Source organism: Colossoma macropomum, unplaced genomic scaffold (genome assembly GCF_904425465.1).
Source record: "Colossoma macropomum unplaced genomic scaffold, Colossoma_macropomum, whole genome shotgun sequence".
NCBI lineage: Eukaryota > Metazoa > Chordata > Actinopteri > Characiformes > Serrasalmidae > Colossoma > Colossoma macropomum.
In genome coordinates, this window is record NW_023494799.1 from 34,451,890 (window position 1) to 34,475,827 (window position 23,938).

At 40.6% G+C, this 23,938-nt stretch overlaps 1 protein-coding gene across 6 annotated transcripts in view; it reads left to right on the plus strand.

Annotated features, from left to right (window-relative positions):
• Positions 1-23,938, plus strand: part of pacsin3 (protein kinase C and casein kinase substrate in neurons 3) — a 47,046-nt gene that overhangs the window by 12,106 nt on the left and 11,002 nt on the right. For 5 of the 6 annotated variants that reach the window (XM_036586485.1, XM_036586484.1, XM_036586486.1 and 2 more), the window contains 7 exons: positions 7,350-7,450; positions 10,666-10,822; positions 11,365-11,600; positions 12,938-13,093; positions 18,285-18,460; positions 19,335-19,455; positions 23,246-23,376. In XM_036586485.1, coding sequence (XP_036442378.1) covers positions 7,397-7,450; positions 10,666-10,822; positions 11,365-11,600; positions 12,938-13,093; positions 18,285-18,460; positions 19,335-19,455; positions 23,246-23,376 — 1,031 coding nt within the window. In that variant the 5' untranslated portion in view covers positions 7,350-7,396. Of the gene's footprint in view, positions 1-6,476; positions 6,986-7,349; positions 7,451-10,665; positions 10,823-11,364; positions 11,601-12,937; positions 13,094-18,284; positions 18,461-19,334; positions 19,456-23,245; positions 23,377-23,938 lie in introns of those variants that run through there. The other variant, XM_036586490.1, reaches the window with a different exon arrangement.

The following is a 23,938-nucleotide window of genomic DNA, read 5'->3' on the forward strand; positions in this document are numbered from 1 at the left end:
TTTGCCACGGTCATAAACCATCCTTTCTTTCCTGAGGTTTTTGTACTGTGATTGCTCTTAAATCCCCAAAACCTGAGTATTGTCTTGTGCTACATGGATGATTTCTATACATTTTTTCATATTTTCAGCTTTTTTTCTGAGGTAACTTCAGAGGGAAAACACCTCATGTTCCATGATCAGAGCCAGGCATTTGAAACAATAACTGTTGCAGCTCTCCGCCACCTTGTATACATTAATCAGATTAATGACTGCAAGTTTCCAGCAGGGGCTTGTGCGAGTGTCCTGCCCCTCCCTGCTGTGGCCTCATTCCGCTGAAATGGAGGCTGTTGTTCTGCCGCTTGTTTGGCTGCTACATTGACAGGCCCCAAACCAGAGCTCCTCAGTGTTTGTCCGTCATGGAAATGAATGTGGAGTTGAAGCTGTAGTTTTCCAAGAAATCAGATTCTTCTTACTTTAAATGTAGTTGATCAGTCAAGACGTGTTCGGCGTCTGAAGTCTGCTTCTTTTTTCCACTGGGGCCACAAAGCTAATGTAGCTAACAACCAATGGAGAAAAATAATAGACAAAAGTACAGGCTTCAAAATGGCTGCTGCTTCTGTTTTTAACTAAGCAACATGCTAGTAGACAACAGAGTGTCATGAGTCGTGTTGTAGTCGACATCATGCCCAAGTAAGACACTCTGGGTCAAAGCTATTTTTCTCCGTGAGGTAAAATCAATGACGTTTTCCAAAATCGCCATTGTTTCGCTCTGTGGTAAACAGAAATGTTCAATACTACTTATTCTGTGCAGATTTTCCACTAAGTATCACTAGATTATTTGGATATTGAGGTTGTTAAGGAGTCGAAATATGAGTGTTGCTACATCAGCGCTACAAGGAAGCTAACACTGCTATGTGTTGAAATGGTGTCAAATGAAAGAAGGTATACTATTAAACTTAAATACTATTATATAACAACACCAACTAGTCACATTTCAGGGCACTGCCACCATAACAGCATAACTAGCACAAAGCTTGCTGGTTTGCTTGGGCTATTTTGGTGGGTTTTCCAGTCTTATGATGTCTATTCAGTGCGCAGCAGTGTTAGCTAGCATGTAGCAGTATATGGATTTTGTGTACTTAACAACCTCATAACTCAAAGGATCCAGGTCAACATATATTGGCTTTGAAATGTTTTTTACTACAGAAATTTTCAAAAATGCAATTCATTTTTGTCATAGAGAGTTTCTTATTTGGGCACTGCGCTAACTACAGAATGGCGGCATGACTTGAAAGGTCTATACCAGGGGTCTGAAAGGGATTATCAAACAAATCCACTGAGAACACTAAAACGATGGCTTGTTTTGCCATTACTTAATTTGCAAAAACTTCACCCATGTTCAGCAAGAGTGCAATGCAAATCTGAATATAATATAATTAAGCAAAAATAATATTTTAAACACTACTTATACTTCTACTATTACTACTACAACAAATAATTATTGTGTAGTTAAAATGTGTATGTGGGGAAAAAAATATGGAACCCTTTAAAATATAATATACATACATTTTGGTTTATAAAGTTAGGTGAAATGTTGGATGAATATGTTTGCATAGTTAAAATTCATACTAAAAAAAAACATGGGACCCTTTTTTTCCCTCGTTTTTTCAACCTGCCCCCATTGGAGAAGACCACCTACCTAGTGACCCCCTGGAAATTTGAGTTTGAAACCCTGGTCTGTACAGCGCCAGAAACCACGTAAGCAAGCCATTTGTAATGTAGAAGTCAAAGCAGTTTGAGGCAGGTGTGATGACAGGCAGTGCAGTTTGTACAGTGCTGTTTGGTATTAGCTTCCAGTATTTGTGAGCTACAATATCCTTGTAGTTACAGTGCAAAACTTAGACACCAAGCGTGTTTTGGCTGATTGATTACATTTGGGCTAATTAGACTTTTTTGCCAAACTGTTGTTATAAGATTTAAGGTATATGGCATACTAAGGTTAATGAAGACTGTGTGTATAAGTAAATGAGAGAGAGGGAGAGAGAGAGACAGATAGCCATTCAAACAAGTACCACATGCCACAAGTTGTGTTCTCAAAACCACATCTGACAAGTAGGGTAAATGCCGTAATGGGTTCCGAATGTGCTTCCATTTGCTATCAGGTTTCTGCCAGGCCTCCACTCCACAGCTTTGGGCTGCCAGCACTGGTTTCCACTGCTGCCTTGAAAACTCCTACGTTGTCCTTTAAAATGAGCTCCATGTAGAGAAGCAACCTACAGAAAGCCCTGGCCTTTATCCCACACTATACTGTTTTATATCATCCAACCGTGACGACAACGAATGCTCCACTTCGTAGTGATTTAGCCTGACAGATTTCAGCACTGATTTGGCACAAAGGCCCAAACAGAGTCAATGACCGGTGCAGTGTAAACATCCTCTGGCAGCAGGGATGCGGCCCCTAATTAGCCTCCAGGCACCCCTTCGGTTCCACGTGTGGGGCACATTGTGTGAGCTTTTTTACAGATGGGAGAGTCTTTTCCGTCTTCTTCTATCGGGGGTATATCCAAGTGGTCCCAGTTCACAATAACTAAGCCTGGAACTCACTATAGAATCTCTGATTTACATTGATGAACGATTACAGACACATTAATGTCAGATTGTGGCCAATGCAGCAGACAGAGTTTTGAAGTAAAAGCACTGCAAGTGAATGGCAGTTGAAGCCAAGTAATTTAGCTATGGCTACAGATATACTTCCTGGATGTTTCCCTGAGGCTGATTAAGAATTCTGGACTAAGCATAATGTCTACAGATGGCACCAGGTATCAGTATTAATGAGTGTCGGTATCAGGCCAATATCAACAGACAAATTTGGTTTGGAAATCTGAGAACGAAAAACAGTGAATCTGATCAAATTCTGTAACAAATCTGCCCTGAAATAGCACCACTTACGCTGTGTGATGTTGCTGTGTGTTTCCTCCTGTGGGGTAGTGGAGTGTTTGAGTGATTTGAGCATGATGGCTTACTTTTAGAGGGGCACTTCAGCCAAAATAAAACATTGAACTATCAATACGTCTGTTGTAAACGTCTTGAACAGTGCCGTAGTAGCATTTAGAGAGATGTTCCAGTTGAAAGACTAGGAAAACACTCTTCTGATGATGCATCTTGAAGATAGAAAGAACTTTTGATAATCTACAAGTACTTTGATATGGATATTTGAGGGTGGTCTGGATTTATTTATTTATTTTTTCTGCTGGCTGGTTAATCCAGAAGGACGCCAGATAACATTACTGTTAGGAATGTGTCTCTACATTGGTACAGCTATGCAAGCCATCAGGCTTTCTTTACACAGTAGGGGGGATTCCCAGTGGTTGTGTGATGTATTTGCGTGATGCATGCTGGGTATTGTAGTGAGAAAACATTGACGAAAGGATACAAATCATGAATTCTGTCAAACCAATGAAGCTCAGGGATGCAGTGCTGTTCTGCAGTGAATGCTAGTTTTCTTAGCATTTAAATGCCAGTTTTAGGCCGGAATGTCCATTTAAGTGAAGTGCTTCAATTGAAATTCTCATTTAAAAACTTTTTAAAGAAAAAATGTCAGATGTAGGATTCAGGATCATATCAGTATTGGAAAGGAAAAAGCGGTATCATTCCATCTCTAATCCTGCCACTGGGAATTCTCTGAGGAAGGCTCTGTTTAGTTTAGGATTGGGCCTAATCAGCGTACCCAAAAAACAACCCTAAGGCTTTGTATTGGGGTTTCCTCACCACACAGGCAGCCTGTGCTCTGATTCTGTCTGAAAGCTGCTTGTTTTCTCGATGTTTTGCTGACACAGCCATGTAATTACCGCCCCCATAGACACGCCCCTCCCTGGATATGTTCTTTTTCGTGGGTATCTCAGTGGGAAGGCCTGTCCTTTTTTTTCGCACAGATGTGGTGGACAGACCTGGAAGCAGGGTTGCGAGAAACCACAGTGCCACGTACAATGCGTGGGGCCACCATCTTCCCCTTTTGTGTTTTCTTTGTTATAGCACTAGAATTTCTACGTAACGTGTTCATTGTGTTGCTTTACCAGTTGCCAGTTGCCAGGCCATGCCAAATCCCATGCTCCCTGGAATTAGCCTGGGAAAAGAATCCTCCAGACTCTGTGTCTCTTGCGCTGCTTGTGGACAGTATGTCTCTGTGGTCGGGCACTGAGGTTCTTCATCCCATCTGCACACAGCTGTTCAAACCGGTTGTTAATGGCAAGAGGGCAGTAATGTTGTGACAGAGCCTGCTGTGTTCTTCCTCCAGTTCTACTGGATCTCAGGGGCTTTGGTTATTTCCAAAGTCCAGCATGACACAGCTGTTTCTCTCAGTACTCACAACATGCGAGAGATCCTCCATGGAAGTGGGTGTGACTGGGTTCTTTTGTAAGGCAGTGGCTTTGATAGGGTGTGCAATTTTGATTCAAACAGAATACGGCCTGAAAATATTCCAGCCCAACCTAACAGTTTTGAATGCAAAAAATTCTAACTAAACACAACCTAAACGTGATCATGAACTTCCAGCCAGCTTCTATTGTTACTTAATAATTTAAAATGCATCAGCTGGCAATGTGGTCTTCAACCAAATAAACGCAATTGTTGGACTTTAACAGTGTTGCATGCTGTCTATATAACAGATTATTAGCAGTTTCCAAGCAAATCTCAAGATGCTGTGCCCAGCTCAGTATGCTAAGTTGGATTTGGTTTGTAGTGGAGGGTCTATCAAATCAACCAAAATCTGGCAAAATCAACATTTTAGCAATGTAAAAAAGGGACATAGATTTGTGTATTCAATTTTTCTGTGATAATAACAAATATCAAATAACTCATTATTATGGCAAGACGAACGTTGTTTTCTAAAGATTTCGACGGTTGTGGTAATGATATAAATAATTCAAGATACGGAGAAAACAAATGAAAATAAAAATGTGCGAATTCATGGCCCTTCGGGGCTTCCATACCTTGCGCTATTGTGCAAAAAAAAAAGGACACACAGTGTCACTTATTTGAAGCACTAAAACACCAGACAAACAAATATGTATATTTTCAATACATGTCTGTAGAAATGTGTATAAAACAGTATATTTAATTGCTTAGAGTGTTTCTTACCATGATGCAGATTGGATGTGTCAGTAGCCATTACTGCTTCATACGTAGTCATACATACATCTGTACAGTCTGTGCATTTTCCACAACACTGGCCATGACAACAGTCATTGTGTTTTAAGCAGTTTCATAGGCTAGTAGTTTAGGATAGAGTAGTTTTGTAAATGGCCATTTACCTGGCCAGCTGGTTAAGTTACTTCAGCCCCGCGCAGGGGCTTCTAACACTACAGTCCCGCTAATGTAACTACGCCACTTTGGCACGCAGCATGTAAGGTAATTTGATCTATTCTGTCCCTATACATTGTGATTATTGAGGAAACTCTTATCGCAATAATGATAAAAATAGATTTTATTGTCCAGCCATATTTCCCTGGATTCTTTGGCAGATTAAAAATCTACGTTATAATCTTTCCATGTGGCATTGAAAGATGTTAATTAGTTGGTAATGTTCTGTTTGTGTAGCCTATAATTAAATATAAAGTTTTGTAATTAGCCAACCGTAGATTAGAATGGTTGTATGAACGGCATGGTTACTTAAAGGCGAAGCAATAAATCACAAGATCAAACAAACGATATTAGCACAAATTATTACGATATCCAATAATCTCATTTGTTGGTTTTCAGTCTGGATAAATAGTTTCTCATGCTAGCCTCATGTACCTCAGTGTCAAGTTCTACCAGCAACTCAAGCAAGAATGTAGAAGCCTTGTTAAAATGCGCAGCTCTGTATCTTATTTCTTAACCAGAGGTCTTGTTGTTACCACCAAACAATCTCAGGCCCTGCTTTCCGTTAAGGTCAACCTTAAGATATTTGACTTTTCAATTAGCAGGCATGGCTCAAGTGAGCCTCTCACGCATGTTCCCTTTTCAGCATGTCTGTGGGAAATGCCTCCGTTAGGAGTGGCCTGTCCAGTGCCTACCCCCTGTCCTCTACTGTCGTGTGCAGGAAGTTTAGAGGAAGTAATACGAACTCCTTTTCTCCCCTAGGAAGACGGCCTCACTGTTCCTCCACTGGCACACATTATTAGTAACCTTATCCTCCAGCAAGGACAGGAGGGTATTATCCTCGAAGGTGTGAGAAACAAATAGATGTGGGGTATTATATCGTATTTTAGAACCATTATGGGAGGTTACAGTTACTAATATTCATCAGTCATAACATATTTCTTTCCCATGTCCTTACATGACCAGTTCGGTTTGAGAAATGTAACGGTCTCATTAGTGTATCAACACCTAGCACCTTAGCGAGGGAGCTGAACCTCTTTTCGAGGCTCTCTTTTAGTTCCACCGTGCCCCTCGAGGGTGTAAATTTTCCATTAGCGCTGCTTGTGTTTTGGCCTGGATTGGAAGCAGATGCTCTTAATGAAGCTTTCGCTCTCCTGATTGCTTGCTGTGTCTGTGTAAGGAAGCCAGGCTAAATGACCTTGGCTCCAACAATACAGCTCGGGGCCCTGGCCGTGAGGTACTGTAAATACTGAGCATTACAGGAAAAGTCTGCACAAGGGTCATCGGGTTTAACTCGGCTTCCATTCTCCTTTTTGGACCGAAAGCATAGCTTGTTCAGAAGTCAGTTTATTCAGAAGCAGAGGCTTGAGGTGCTCTTGCCAACAGTTGGTGCTGTAATAAACACAGGTTATTTTCGGAGCATGAGTGAGGCAGCTAACGGGAGTTTCCTTTGGCTTTGTGAGTGATGGAATTGTGTCAGTTGGGCATATGAATGGACGCAAGCGCCTGAATGACCGTGGTGGAGCTCTCCAGGCGACGAGCTGGTAGACAGGCGAGAACATCGTTATCTTTAGCCACCCTGACGCATCCAGGCTGGGGTAGAGCAGACGTTCCTCGCTTTCTCAGATAAACACAGCTCTCTTTGTAGGTGAGGTTTTCCTGTTCTCTGCTTCTTCGTTTCTGTCTTTCTGGGCTGGAGTCTTGTAACAGTCTGCTTGGGCAGATCCTTAGGTTGATCAGGAGCCAGGTAGTGTTATGTCATGAACACAGTGGTCAGATGTTAGTGAAATACATCGAAGTTACAGGAACTGTTAGTGTAGAAGCTGCTTTCTGGTTATTCTAGCGTTTAGTCAGAATTTGCCAGGAAGGCAGGGGCTGGTTGAACTTGTTTTTGTTGCAAGATCAGCTGTTTCAATCTTTGGTGCATCATTATTTTTGTTGTGACACATGCAGTATGTTATTCGTTCCGTTGCTCAGTTTCGAAGAGGTTCATGTTTCATGTTCTTCCACAGTTTGACCGAAAGCCGCCATCATTCCGTGCTGCAAGGGCGACCCCAAAATGTCTTCCAACGGGGATCTGCAAGACGTTGGGAGCTACGGCAGCTTTTGGGAGGTGAGGGGAATCTTTTACCTTTCCAAAATGCGCACATACATGCGCACTTTCACACCTAATTGTTAAAATATACTGTGGTAAAGCCTGTTGTAGGAGTTAACCCAGGATGGAGCACTTACTGGGTTAGATATTCTCTGCAAAAGTTAGAGACCACCACTTGTTCAATTTACCTTTAGGTACATGTGCTTAATTTTAAAGGAGGAGATTAGGTGGGAGAGAGGAGAAAGTCAAGCTCCACTTTTACTTCAGATGTAAAAATCAGCAGCCGTTTCTGTCCATCCTTCCACTGTGAGAAGACAACTCAACACTGAGTCTGAAAAGATGTGTAGCCCTAACTGAGAAAAGAAAAAAGATAAAAAAGAAGAAAATTTGTGAACTAAGGAAGCTACGGAGCCCTGCTGGTGACATCCCATATAAATAAAAATAATGTGTGGCCACGCCTTATTAATGTGTGGAAACGAATTAGTAAGTCTTGGGAATGAGATCATTAAGCCGTGGCCATGGCTGAGTAAGGCATGGTCTCGTTCCCACGCCTAAATAAGTTGTGGTCGCGACTTAATTATCTCATACCTACGCCTTACTAATTCGTGGCCACACATTAGGATCTCATTTCCTCACCTTACTAAGTCGTGGACACGCATTAGGATCTCATTTCCTCACCTTACTAAGTCGTGGACACGCATTAGGATTTCATTCCCATGCATTACTAGGTCATGGCCACGACTTAATTATCTTGTTCCCATGCCTTACTAAGTCGTGGCCATGCATTATTTTTATTTATACAGGATGTCACCAGCGGGGATCTGTAGGAAGCTGCTGATATTCTTAGAACATTGAACTGGTCACCCCAGAGTCCAGACTTTAACATCATTGAATGTGCTTGAGATCATTTGGATCGAGGGAAGCAGAAAATGCAACCAACTTTTTAGACTGAATTCTGGAGGTGTGGAAAAATATCACTGCAGATTTCTTTGAAAAACTGAAAGCAGGTCTCCTGAAAAGAATGGAAGCTGTAATAAAGACAAAGCGTGAACTCAGTAAATCAAATCTGAAAAAAAGTTATATTTAGTTGTTGACGCTTCTGGGTACTTTCCTATTAAATATATGTTTTCAGCTTTTATTCCCGGCACTGAACAATAAGTAACTTGTACTTGATGGCAGTTTTGACTGGAAATTGAAAAAGTGAAGGGACCCCCTCTTACTTTTGCACAGTACTGAATAAACTGCATTACCTTGAATAGGTGTCATTAAGAGTAGTAGTATCAATCAAATCTTATCAATACTCAGTGCTGCTAACTGATCATAGCTCTTTATTGGTTCTTTATTGGGTCCAGGAAACAGGCCTCAGTGTTAGGCCTACAAACATGCATAAATATGTCTCAGTGTAAGTGAGGGAGCGAGAGAGAGGCTCGACAGCATAATTCTCAGACTCCCTGCTGATTCTAAATTTCCATGGCCTCCCTAAGAGGGGATATGCCCCTGGCTAAGACTGCAACAGCGCTGCCCCTCCTCCACCTCTACTGCAGACACATTCAGTCAAGCCTGCACTCACCTGGAAGGGAGCTAACAGACAGTGAGGCTCAACTCTAAAACCCAGTGCTTGTGGAGATGGTGATGAAAAATGACTCTGTGCCTTGCCTGGCTGCTCATTAGAGTGAGAGCTCTTGGTCTGTAGCTGTTTCAGGGTAAAGGGTATAAAGCTGACATACTGCTGTTTATATAAGCCTGCGCTATTTGCCTGGCCTGCCATGCTGAAAATGGTCCAGTACAAATTTAGTTAAAGTTGGCGATGACAGGCTTTGTCAAAATAAGGCGTATGTTTAGAGCACCTGTCCAAATTATCATAGCGCTAAAGACGAACTCATTCATTTCAATGCTTGTAGCGTCCAATATGACTGCTGGGAAAAGCAGTGACTCTGAAGCTATACTTAAACTCTTATGCTAACAATCATTTAAGTAGCCTCCTTTCTCCACTGTCCTTCAGCTCTGGGTTAGCGGCTGCTGCGCGCTAACTAGGGCAGGGCACTGTCTGAGCAGCCATAACGTTAGCTAGGCTAGCACTAATGCTAGTTAAGTTACCAAACAGCGTGGGAGAAATAACAGCCCTGCAAGAAAATCCAACTTGACCAGCTCCAGCTGGTGACCAGCTTGCCAGTTCAAGCTGGGTTTTGAGACATGGTTGACCATTTTGACCATCTACCAGTTGATAAGTTGGCCATCATTCTGGTTGACCAGTCAAACCCAGCTTCGGCTGGTAAGCTTTAATCAGTTTACCAGCTGGAGTTGGTTCTAACTGGTCAACCACCATGATGACCAGCTCATTAGCTGGAGTTGGTTTTAACTGGTCAACCACCACACTGACCAGCTTATCAGCTGTAGTGGTTTTAACTGGTCAACCACCACACTGACCAGCTTAACAGCTGGAGTTGGTTTTAACTGGTCAACCATCATGATGGCCAGCTCATTAGCTGGAGTTGGTTTTAACTGGTCAACCACCATGATGACCAGCTTACCAGCTGGAGTTGGTTTTAACTGGTCAACCACCACAATGACCAGCTTACCAGCTGGAGTTGGTTTTAACTGGTCAACCACCATGATGACTAGCTTACCAGCTGGAGTTGGTTTTAACTGGTCAAGCACCATGATGACCAGCTTATTAGCAGGAGTTGGTTTTAACTGGTCAACCACCACAATGACCAGCTTACCAGCTGGAGTTGGTTTTAACTGGTCAACCACCATGATGACCAGCTTATTAGCAGGAGTTGGTTTTAACTGGTCAACCACTATGATGACCAGCTTACCAGTTACCAGTTGCTGATGATGAAAGTGATAACTTTAATGTTTTTGATGTATTTACCTTCTCAAAATGGTGAAATTTATAGTCAGTATAACTGATTATTGTCTGTATATTGGCTGATCTAAAGGACATATTTGGTTCTTTACTACTAGTGACTGTGTGAGCCACCATGATGTTGATGTGATGTCATACGCTGAGCTGAGAGTTCAGAACACCATTCTCACTTTTTGTACAGGAATTCCCAGCTGAGAGGTCGTTTTCTTGTATTTTTCCTCTAACAAAAGAAAAAGTACCAGATCATGTGTTTGTTCCATGTTTCTGTGATTGGTTTTGCTCTTCAACTCTAACCTGACTGTGTGTGTGTGTGTGTGTGTGTGTGTGTGTGTGTGTGTGTGTGTGTGTGTGTGTGTGTGTGCAGCCGGGGAACTACAAGAGGACAGTGAAGCGCATTGACGACGGCCACAAGCTATGCAATGAGCTGGTCAGCTGCTTCCAGGAGCGCGCCAAGATCGAGAAGGCCTATTCCCAGCAGCTGAATGACTGGGCCAAAAAATGGAGAGGCGTGGTGGAGAAAGGTGACCGGGCTTTTGGAGGCTGACTCAGAGGGCACAGGGGCTCTCTCAGCCGTCTCAAAATAAACTGCCACATCAACTGTTACCCTAACAGATTCCTGACAGCTGACAGGAGGATAGCTCTGTGCTGATAAGCAGACTTAGTTACCCGGCATAGAGATGCATCATGGTGGCTTATTCCAGCAGCTGAACCTTGTTTTTGTAGTGTTTTCATTGTTTTTAAGTGTTTCACATAATCTGTAATGTATTGATTCCTTTAGCATTTTATGAACATATGTGACTTGTTTAGTGCATTAAGCCACTGCTGTGACCTCAGCGGAAGGGAGGAGAGGATATAGGACAGGATTACTGCCCTATGTAGGCCTCAGACTGGGCACATGCTTTAGTCTGACCATGTGGTCACCTTAAAGGGGCAGGCACTTACCAAGTTTCTCTTCAGTCAATGAAATGGGGGTATTTTTTTAGCATAAAACTTGATATGAGTTTTATCAGTTTTCTTATAAAAAAAAAAAAAAAGAACTACAGCTTTGCCTCTTTTCACACAGGCCCGCAGTACGGCACCCTGGAGAAGGCCTGGCACGCATTTATGAACGCGGCAGACAGGCTGAGTGAGATTCACATGGAGCTGAAGGAGAAACTGATCGTGGAGGACAGCGAGAAGATCCGCAACTGGCAGAAGGATGCCTTTCACAAGCAGATGATCGGAGGCTTTAGGGAGACCAAAGACGCAGACGAGGGATTCCGCAAGGCCCAGAAACCCTGGGTCCGAAAACTTAAAGAGGTGAGCTCTATATTGTAGCTCTTTTTAATCACAGCCTTGTTTTAAAATGCCTTAACATGGCTTAACCTCTTGGAGCTGGATTAGTTGTACCTGTAATTTAAATGATTATGGTCTAGATCAATGAATTTAACCCAGTGTCTAGTATAATCTGCACTGTCTGAAGTTTGACAGCAGTAATTCCAGAAAGAATTACTTTCAGTAACTTGTTGAACAGGAAGCACTCTCAGTAATAGTACTCCTGTTTATCTTGACCTGACAGTAATGTATTAATGCAGGGTCCCATGGAGCTACTTGAGAGTGGTAAATAAAAGCTTGTAATATCTGCAGCATATGCTTTTCTACTGTGTTCAAAATAGCCACCTTTTGTCTAAGCATAGCCATAACAAACCCAAAGAATGGAAATTAGAGCAACATGAAATTATAAGTCCACAACTCTATAAATTGATTTATATGTACATACTTTGCATAAATAGTCCACAGAAACTATAGCTGTATTATATTAGGTTGTACCACCATGTTCATAATAAAATTTTACTGCAGAAAATTAATGGTCAAATTTGCCAAATAACAAATTCAGTCCAAGTGGAACATTTGATAATTAAATTCCAAGATGATTCCTAAAGATCAGGTCATTTAAACTAATTTGGAACAGTCCACCAACCAAAACTATCCAGCTGACAGCGTTCCTGTGATCACGACCTGACTGCTGATGCTATGACAACAAAACTGATAAAGTCAAACACACTGAATTGAGTTTTGAGTAATTTGTTTGAGTAAAATAGACATTAAAACATGCCACATTTTGAGTCTGTGCTGTTTTGTGGTGGAAATGGTTTTATTTTTGCTATAGACATCTTAGAAAGGTATTAAAAAGCAGCCCTGTAATAACCTGGTAACAGACAACGTCTCTTTGCGGTGGCTGGAAGACGAGACGTAGCCACTGAAATAGACTTGACACAGTTCTTTTGTACTCAATACAAGCTTACTGTAAGCTATAACCAATGTATTTGTGAGTATCTGCACTCCACAAATTGTTAGTAGCTTTCAAACTCCAAAGGTAACTGAAGCTCTCAACAGTGTGTAGGCCTTATTTTGTCTCCCTCAGTCTCCCGTCTTGGCCTGGCCCCTGTGTTCAATATTTTGGATATTGATAGATTTTTATTTATTTTTTTTTTTTTGCACTTCAATTTGGGTTCATTCCAGATAATTTTATCCTGTACGAATCAGCCAGTCAAATCCCTGCGTGATAAAATAATCCTGCTCGATTAGTGCTTTAGAAGCACTTCTCATTTCAGAAAAGAACACACAGCAATCAGATTCTGGTCCATGTCCGGCAGGTGGAGTCCTCTAAGAAGAGCTACCACCAGGCCCGTAAGGAGGAGCGGACGGCAGTGACCCGTGAGACCCACGCCAAGGCCGACCCCACCAAATCCCAGGAGGAAGTGCGCAAGTTCACAGAGCGAGTGGAGAAATGCAACCAGGAGGCAGAAAAGGTAACATGGAGACAAACTAAATCAGTTCATGCACATAAATTGTTTTAATTATCTTTAGGTCAACAACTCAACTCTTTATACTCAAAAGTAAACCACATGCAAAAATGTGGAATCAAGCAGTGATTTCTTTTAATTTCTTTAAGCTGTTTTACATTTGACATTTGAGTGACAACCAACACCACTCATTTATTTACGTCTGCTTTAACCTGGTCCACCTATAACACTTGTACACTGTTGTACTGAAAACAGCCAGAGTTCATTTTTACATGGCCATTTTCCAACCTCTCTTTATCCGTTTGAATTAAACAGGCTGTTTTTGTTACTGTGCCTTTAAAACTGATGTATGCAACTGAGCTCTGTCCTGATTGGCTGCCCTGTGTTGGGCCTCATTCAGAAAGCAGTCCAGGCTGAAACACTCCTTATAACTTCAGTGTAAGTAGGGGCTAAATCAATGTAGGCAGAGACACGGAAACGATTAGTTTTTTCTTGTCGTCACAAAAAAAAAAAAGAAATTCAGGTGTACCTGATAAAATGTGAACGCCAGTGAGCGTGAGTGGTTCTCGTGATGTTTACCTTTATTTTGTGTACATTTCTGTTACATAATTCAGTCTACTGCTCAGTCTCAAGCACTCCTTTCAGTGCGATGTTATGAATAGGTGTGAATGAAGAGCACTCACTGGCCTGCGAGGGTGTGCCAATTCGCTGGTGTCTGTGTGTCCTTGGGGAGTGCAATGGGTGGAGATGGGAATGCCAGAGTTTCTGTGAACTCGAGACAAGACACGGCTTGTTTGGTGATAATGCAGTAGTGTTGAGGAAGCAGCACTGTTGTTTTTTGCATCTACTTTGTCGGTAATTGCTCTGTACCTTAAGGACACATGTAATAACGTCTCGGTGTTTTTTATTTTGGGAAGACAGACAAGTTGTAGGATGTCTGTACACCCTGTTTTAAGGCCTGGCACAATCTTCAGCTGAGAAAATCACTCCTCCTACTTCTACCTCTTCTCTTTTTTTCCACTCTGTTGTGAGAACAATAAGAAACTACTTTCTTTTTTTACATATTGTTCCATGTAAGTACAAGCTCCCTGCTGCAACGATTGTATAGTTCAAGTGAACATATAGTTTTACCCTGTTATTATGTGGCAGGACTCAAGGAAGTTTTCTTAAAGGCAAAAAAACAGCCTTAACTTAGCCAAGACATTGGAGTAAGCAAAAGCTGAATTTAGTTTTAATGAAAAGACATAAGGCAGCAACACTTTACAGCTTGCCCTCTTTTGTGTTGTATAACATGCAAAAGTCTCTTGGCATCAGATAATTCTGAAGCTGGCCTTACATGGTGAAACTTTTATGCAACTATGCCTGTTGTGAGTTGCCTATAACATAATTTCTGTGCAACTTGATAGTTACATGAAGCTATTCAAAAACTAGTTGCATGCAATATTTAAATATCTACAGAATTGTTTGTCATCTTCATATATTTTTTCAGCTGTCCGTCTTTCTTTGTTCCCCAGTATCTGTTGGTCTTTTATTATTTTTTTTATTATTTTTATATGGCTTTTATCTATCTATGATTCTTTACTATATGTTTGAGGTTTTTTAATCTGTTGTGTGCATGTTAAGCATTTTGAAATTTATGGTTAAGTAGCATTTTCTGTGCTTGCGTGTATGTTTAAGTAGTTTTTTTCTTCTTTCCTTTGGTTCCCAAAGGAATCTGAGCTCTGTGTGAAATAAAGGGGTGTATAGAAAGGAGAAAACTAATCTAGCTACATAGATCAAATGGTGGCCTGAGCAGCCATTTAAACAGCTGTTAGCATTAGCTGGCTAATTAGCACAGCTGGTTACAGAAATGTTAACTTGGAGAAGCTCATGTTTGTTGTCATGTCTCACGAAACTGACAAAATGAAAAACTACAAACATTGGTAGGAATGATTCTGCTAGGTCAGCTGAGGGGGTCTCCTTATCAACTGTCCAATTAACCGTCTTCTGTTTTATATTCTTGCCCACTGATCCCGGAAAATCGGTTACTTTAAAGTATATCGTTTAATGTAATCACTTCGTGTGTTCCTGCTGTTTCATAAATTTTGTTTCAAAATTAATGAAAATTTATCATAAATGACCATCTACACAATACAGGATGCCAAATAGTAATCATCGGTGTCCAAGCCCTAATACATTGCAAATAGAGATCATTGGGGTCCAAGCACTATGTGCCATTATGGAACCTGTAAAAACAAATAAAAGGCTTTGTTTTAAAAGGGCCCCTGTTTATAGTAAAGTGGGGTCTCAAAAGCTGAATTTCGTACACGTTGACCTTTTGACCTTACCACAGATTTTCACAAATAAATCGAATAGTTGTTGAACTCACTGAACTAAATAGTCCCCATAGCAGTTACCCCTGCATTTTAGTTTTGGAGTGCGCTTGACTTTCATAAAAAAAAAAAAAAACATTTTCTCCTAGGAATGATTCTGCCAGTCCATGCTAATGAATTTGTCACTACTCATGAATTTTCATGTCTGACAACAGTAAATTATTTAGGTCAGCATATTGCAGGCTAAATTTTAACCACATTATTGGTTCACCTTATCCTTTTTGATATATTGTAAGGTGTATCATAACGTGTAACAATATGATCATAGTACTAGAAGCTTACTGAACAAAGGATTAGTCACATGCATCACTTAGTTACGTGTTCCTTTGGCTTAATCACAGTGCCAATCCTGTCAGATAAGGGTTTACACCAGTCTTGTGAGGGTGTACCTGTCCATTGTTGTCCACTCTTCCAATGACTGGGTGCCTTTTTCAGCCAGAGTTCACATGTGCCTGTTTTAGCTTTTCACCTGCTGTTCCACACTGATAATTGGGATTGAAGTCTGGTGATTTTGTTGGTCAGTCAAACTACCCCAGTGTTCCATATGTCTGTTAAACTAGTTTCATACAGTTGCCCTGTAGTCATCATCCTGGAATGTAAGAATGTCAACATTATGTTCTGCTCAATAAGTAGAAAGTGGGGAAAAATGGGCTAATATAGAGAGGAACTCTCAAGAAACCGGAATAATCCTTTCCTAACAGGTTTGGTGCTAAGTTTATTTTGGGAGCACAGCCCTGGCATACAGTGTAACATTCAGGACCAACCCCATTACATGCTTATGCACTGAAGTATTATTAAATGTATACTTAAAAGTAGTTGATGCCAGTAAGCAGAACAATGAGATTATTTTTAAATAGTGAATGGAAACTCCCCACAATGCTGCAGTATCCAAGCAGACAAAGCAAATGTGTAGCACTCAGACCAACACTGTGATATTTACTGCCAGGACTGACACACCTATAAAGGAAGAAAACATGAAGTCCAGCCAACACAGTATTTCTCAGTCTAATTCATAATAGACTACAGTGTGTAGTTGTGTTCGTCTCCTCTTTAATACAAATGATTAATCGCTGTTTTCAACTTTAAAGCAAAGGATAGGCTTTTAACTTCATATATTTCATAAACAATGAAATATATTGTTCAACAGTCATGGGGTCTACCTGAAGCCATTAATAAGTAATTGCTTTTTTGTTAGCCAATAATAAGAAGTACAACAAATTTTTATCCCTTCACACCAGACCGTCGGCCATATCCTCCTCATATAAAACTATAAAGGTATAAAATATGAATAATGTAAGTCCCAGCCTCCTCCTAATAGTTTTGAGTTTTTTGTACACTCTTGGGCTGATAATGATAAAAATTTAAATCACACTTGCAAAACAAAGAGGCATACTTAAGTACATCAATCATATACTTAAAGTATATAGAATACTAAAAGTAAAATCTTTATTACATGTGTTTACATGTACTAAATATGCTTTTCTGTATTTTTCAAAAGGTATATTTTTAAAATAGCACATTTTAGATTATGCTTAAATATGCTATAGGAAAATACACACAAAAGTATATTTGTCATCAAAAGTAAATTTTAGTTGCATTTTTGTTGCACTATAACTAAAAAGAACTAGCAGTCAAATATGAGTGTAAGTAGACCCCAATATGAAATTAATATGAAAATAGGTTTCATATGTAGTAGAATTTGTATCTTAACAACTACTTAAGTTCACTTCATTGCAACACAAGTTGTTTCTGTTTAGAGCTTCTAGGTGTAAAGATGTATTTTAACATTACTTAAATAAAATACAAGCATTAAGTTGTGTTTTGTTGTTCCTAATAAAATTTTAGGTGTTTTATTAAAGTGAAATTAAAAGTAAAACTTTTTTTATTTGCTGAATGTATTGTACAGGCTTTCCTAATATACTTGTTGATTCATTTTTCTAAATTCATTATTCCTCTGTGCAGCATTGAGACTGTCCTATTATTGTCCTTATAATACGCCTGGACCATATAATGAACTACAGAGTTCCCTTCTATATGATGATTAGGATCTTTAATCTCTTTTTAAGAAGCAAATTCAGCTGAGCTGAATCCAGATATTCAAAAACGAAGAGAAAACTCAGGCTACAAGCACCAACCCCCAACAGCCAAGTTGGTGTGGGAAACATGCCAAGGTTAGGGCACCCCGAGGCAAGATGAAGATTTCTCACAGATCCACTGTCAAGAGTAAAACATGGGTTGTTTTTTTAATTCGGGAACATTTTCAACTGCTAAAAAAAACACATAAATGTAGATACCTCCAGATACCTCCAGCTTGGAAGACTGCTTAGACACTGGAGGAACAGGGTTTGTTGTACTGCAGCTACATTTTAGACCACCAAGAAGTTCCTATTCGCCACAACTGGTAACACTTAATTCTGGTGAAACCCACAAAACCAAGACTACATTTCTAACTCTTAAGTCATAACCATGTATTCCAGTTACATCAACAGCAAAAGTCTTGTCCACAAGATTGTACTATTTGGTTCAAGATTCAAGGCAACTTTATTGGCCATGTAATAGTTCATTACAGTCTTTATTTGTTTTAGCCTGGCCAGTTAATTTTAGACGACAAATCAATAGTAATACAAGAAGATATAACATGACTAGCAAGAAGATTTTGGTAGCATACAGCTGTGATACATGTAGGGGGGCAGTTTTTCACAGCTGAGCCATGGGCAACCTGCCAGAGGCCCTGCTTTGGTTTTTATCCTACCTCAGGCAACTCAAATGAGCACCATTGTGCTTTTGCCACATGATCCTAAGCTGGTTTGCCTGCTGTTCCTCAGGCAAAGGAGCGATATGAGAAAGCTCTGGAGGAGCTGAACCGCTGCAACCCACGCTACATGGAGGACATGGAGCAGGTGTTTGAGATCACCCAGGAGGCTGAGAAGAAGCGGCTATGTTTCTTCAAAGAGGTGATGCTGGACATCCACCAGCACCTGGACCTGTCCAGCAGTGATGGGTGAGTCTATGTGAATCTTTCAGCAGTCCTCCTGAAGGCTAAAAGTCATTGACCGTCACATGTACAGTTGATTTAGTTGATTTTTTTGTTTTGTTTTGTTTTTTTGACATCATGGAAAATCTCTGAACAGCGTTTGACCTAGCATGTGCTTTTCCCAAATCCTGATTTATTCAGAGGAGTTTTAGAGTCCCTGAGGCTCTTTTAACAATTCCCTGTCATGTACTTATCCAGCAGGAAATTGGTGCAAATATGTCAAAAATGTTAACTATTAATAAGTAGCTACAGTTCTCTTTGACCATGGACTCTGTCAGTTATCACTGTTTACTTAAGAGAGAATGTTCGACTTCTTGTTGTCCATTAACTAGAGCTTTTTGGACAGAGGTTGAGGCAAGGATAAAGTTTGTGCTTGCACTTGTCATTAGTTCATGAACAAATATTTTCTGTCCTTTTGCCTTCGTTTGTACATCCTATGTTGACATATATCTGACTGAAGTTCAAGTAGGAGACAGACACAGCCGAACACCCTGCTGCTGCTGTTGCGAATGACAGAATATTCTTTCCTTTTGTGTTCTCTGTTATTATCTGGCTGCTGTTGAGCTGCTAGTCCTGCTGTGTAATTTGCGTGCAGGAGTCTCCGCTCTGATCTGGTGTGTTTGGTTAAGGTGTGTTTATTCCATCCCACCCAATTTCCAGCCTTTTCTCTGGTACCACTCCTGTTAACCTTTTAAATGCAGGCACTAGTTTCAGGAATGTTTGTTAGAGATTCCGTGGTAATTGTTCTAGGCCTGCTTACGTTGATTGTATTGCCTGAGGAAAAGAAAGCTAAAATGGGCAGACAAGTGTTATAAAATGGCTGTTGAATTTCCCCTCTCAGGTTTAAGGCCTTATACCGTGACCTGAGCCAGAGCATCAATGCAGCCAATGATACCGAGGATCTGCGATGGTGGAGGAATACGCATGGACCTGGCATGAGCATGAACTGGCCACAGTTTGAGGTACACTCTGAACTAGTCTGAGGTGCACTATTAGTTAGCCCCACATTGAGGTACACTATTATTTAGTCTCAGTTTGGTCAGCACTATTAGTTTGCACTAGTTTGACATAAACGATGGACTAGACCCAGTCTAAGGTACATCGTTAGTTAGCTCTGGTCTTTTAGTTACCTCCAGATTGAGGCACACTTTTTTTTAATCCCTGTTTTTGGTGCACTATTAGTTAGACCCAGTTTGAGGTACAGTATGAACTAGACCCAGTTTGAGGTACAGTATGAACTAGCCTTAGTCTGAGGTACAGTATGAACTAGCCTCAGTTTGAGGTACAGTGCAAAATAGCACACCAATTTGAGGTACTGTGTAAACTAGCCTCAGTTTGAGGTACAGTATAAACTAGCCTCAGTTTGAGGTGCGCTATTATTTAGCTGCAATCTGGGGAACAGTACAAACTGTTTAAGTATGAGGTACAATATGAACTAGTGCAGGGGTGCCCAGTCCTGGTCCTGGAGATCTACCACCCTGTATAGTTTAGCTTGTACCCTAATCTAGCACACCTGATTCCGGTAATGAAGGCCTTCATAGGCACCCGAATGCTAGAGCCAGGTGTGTTCCAGGGTGGTAGATCTCCAGGACCAGGATTGAGCACCACCGAAACTACTGCACCAATTTGAAGTACAGTATGAACTAGTCTCATTTTGAGGTACAGTATGAGCTAGCCCAAATTTGGAGGACAGTACAAACTGGCCTCAGCTTGAGGTACAGTATGTGGTACAGGTCAAACTGGGGCTAGTTCCTATTGTACTTTTGCACAGTTAGCCCCAGGTGTAATCTAGCCCCAGTTAGAAGTAAAGCATGAGCTATCCCCAGTTTGAGCTTACAGTATAACTTGCCCCCCTTCCTCTCTATAAAGACTGTTTTATTTATAGTGTTTGCCGACCAGAAATGTCAGTCCCATAGTTTTCCAGCCATGAACAAATGAACTGACATGCTAACATTTGCTTAGCGAAAAGATATGGCATTTCCAGTAGAAGCTCAAACAGTGCAGCTGTATCAGAGTTGTCATTCACCGAGCCGTTTTGAGCACTGAGCTCTGGGCTTGGTGAATTCTAATGGGCCGAGGGTGAATGCGCTGTTGTCTGTGCGTGGCCCACGAGTGGCCTCTGGAATGCCAGATTCTTCTCACTGTGCCAGAACCTTCTCCTCTCTTCCCCTCCCCTCTCTTTCCTCTCCTCTTTTCAGCAGCCCTCAGACCCAGAGGATAAAATTGCCCTCCATCAACACTACAGCCTAACCACGCCACCCACATGGTGGCAGTGTCGAAGTGTTCAGCGTTTGTGTAAATGAATACGGTGTGTGTGTGTGTGTGTGTGTCTGTGTTTGTGCAGCTTGAGTGAGTTCTAAAAATTTCCCCTCAGCCTGAATGCTTAACTGAAGCAGTTGGAAGTGTCCACCTTTAGAGTCACACACTTACCACGAGGCTGTTTTCCCCAGAGCTCTACAGGTAAAGGCGCAGGAATAGCACTCTTTTCCCTGCACACTGGGTCTCTTTATGCCGGCCAAGGCTGTCTTTGGCTCTGTGATGCTGTGGTGGCGCCCTGCCTCCAGATGGTGGCCCAGTGTGTAACAAGCCAGGCAACCAGAGACAGTTTTAGACTACAGCTGCAACCAAGACCAACCAAGCAACTGGGAAATATGCTTGTGAGGAGATGCCCTTTTAGACTGTCTATAGTAGGGATGCATTGATACCGATCCTGGTATCAGGTATCTGTCTGATACCATGCTCATTTACTTGTACTCTTAAAGATACTAACATCCAACACCACCTGATACCATGTGACATAAGCCTGCTGTGCGCTGCTCTTCTAATGAACAAACGACTCGAGCTGGTAGTGATAGAGGGGCTGCTCACACAGCGAAGTGTGGCTGATGCCATGGCAGTCGGATGCAAAGCTGTTGGTCACTTCAAACATTCTGCGTTGGTATATTCCCGCCAGGCATACACTGTGGGATTTTATATGGAAGCCTGTTTCTGTCACTTGAAAAAAAGGCCCTATAGTATGTCATAACAATGACTTAGTGTCACATAATAATAAGCACGTTTCTCATAGTTATGGCCTTATTTTTAAAAATTCTTGCAATTATGAGAGGCTAAGCCTTAATTTTTAGAAAGTAAGTTATTATTATAAGATGCTAAGTCATAGTTAGTCATTAGTGGGCGATGCTGAGTCATAATTGAGATACTATAAATGTAATAAATATAAGATAGTAAGTCATAATTATGAGATTATACACCATAATCATGAAATCTCATTATTATGACAAAATTAGTCTTAATTATAAAATAGTATCTAATTATTATTATTGTTAGATTATTAGTCTCTTATTATTATGGGATAGTAAGTCATAGCTATGAGATATTAACTCACTATTATGAGATAGCAAGTCATAAATATGAGATGCTGTGTCAAGATTATGGTATAAACAGTCATAATTATGGGAAACGTTCTCATTAATATGACCTACTAAATGGCTATATATTTTTCAAGTTTTCAAATATATTTAACAGCTTCCTCACAGAGAAGTATTACATGAAATGGTTACAGATACACAGCCTGATGCCTGAGACATTATTTCACGATAGTTTAGAGATGTGTTTTTTTTTTTTTCAGATTTACCACTGTTTTACTGTAATCAACATTACATATTAAAACAAAAAAGTTTTGGTTCACTGGTTGCTTTGGATAGTACAAAAAAAATCTATATCTGCATTTTAGACATAGTCACTTCTAGTTCACCACTGTTTAAAGAAAAAGGTAAGTTTGTCAAGCCAAGTTTGTTGAATCGCCTTGTTTAACTCAATAATCGAATCATACAGAATTTGTTGTCGGCATATCGAGTTGGAATTCACCGTTTGTTTACGCTTTCTGTGGTCTCCTCTGACTTTGCCGTGTCACGGTGTACAGCGCTTTTTTATACTTGATGATGTTAATGATTACTTAACTTTGTTAATGAATTATTGTAGATTTAACTTTATGCTTTGAATAATAGGAGCCGACGTTTTGGCCAAAAATGGATTGTTAAAATATGTTTTGGGTTTTTTTTTTTTCTTTCTTTTCCCAATTTACCACTATTTTATCGCAATCACTCCTGGTTCCCATCACCTCCAGTGTATAGAAGTTACAGTTTCTCAAGCCACTTTGAATTTGTTTATATCTCAATGACTGAATTGTTGTTGTTGTTGTTGTTATTATTGTTATTATTATTATTATTATTATTATTATTATTATTTATTACTAAATATATTTTTGCAAAATCATTGGAATACCCTATTAATCAAACCTTTATGCATTATGTGGTGTCCTCTCACTAGACCATGTTACAGTGTACAGCGCTTTTTTCTTTACACTTTGACTGATTGTTGGAGGCCAGCGTTGGAGCTTGATTACGATGAATTCTTTCAGTTCTCTTTATTAACTTTATCAGATTGGCCATCCTACCACTGGGACTCCTTGTTGTATTTTTCTGTGAACGTCTGTGCTTTGTCTAATTTTTTGGAGTGAGAGCAAGACTTTGGGCTAACCAGCAAGCTCCAGTTTGTCAGTGTGGGCCACTTTCTTATATCATAAGAAACTGCCATGTAAATATGTAGAAAAAAGGTTGTTTAATCTGCCATTTTATGCATTGATTTGTATTCCTCTTTCGGAGGCTCTGTGGGGATCATTTTATTTTTGTATATCTGTAAATGTCTGTGTTGGCACTAATGGCATCCTTTTGTGTGTGTGTGGTTTATCAGGAATGGTCTCCGGAGGCTACCCGCTCCATCAGCCGCAAAGAGAGGAACAGCCGCGCCGATGACGTGGTCACCCTGACCAACATCGTCTCTGCTGGACAGGAAGCTCCTCAGACCCCACAAGACACCACCCGGTAACCAGGACATACATAATGTGTGCTTTGTTTGCTCTGCCTTGCTACAGCACTTTTCACTGATAAACATTTCTGAGAATGCTTTTCCTGTGTATTTGATGTGTGTTTGAATTCTGGGAGCGCGTGTTCACAGTGCTGCGTGATTATGGAGACGAGGAAATAGGGCTTGTTATTTGAGCTGCTTGTTCTCGTGGGAAAATAGATGCTTGTGACAAATTAATCTCTAAACGCTGTACATGTTCTTCACTGTTTAGGGATAGATGGTGCTGACATATTGTTGTACGGTATTTAAAGTATTTAAGACATAATGTTTTCACTGTAGCATTGTTGGCTGTTGTTTGGTTATTTGTTTTCTTATCTTGGAAACTGGCTCCCTGAGGAGGTGTCTTACTGGAGGGAAGCCAGTTATTACTGTGGTATTGTGGGCTTATTCAGCATAGCCCATGTTTGTGTGTACATATGAGTGCATGTGTAAGTAGCTCTGTATACATAAAGCTGCCACAAAGGGTTCTTTGACTGATGCCATAGAAGAACCACTTTTGGTTCCCTAAAGAAGCAGTGA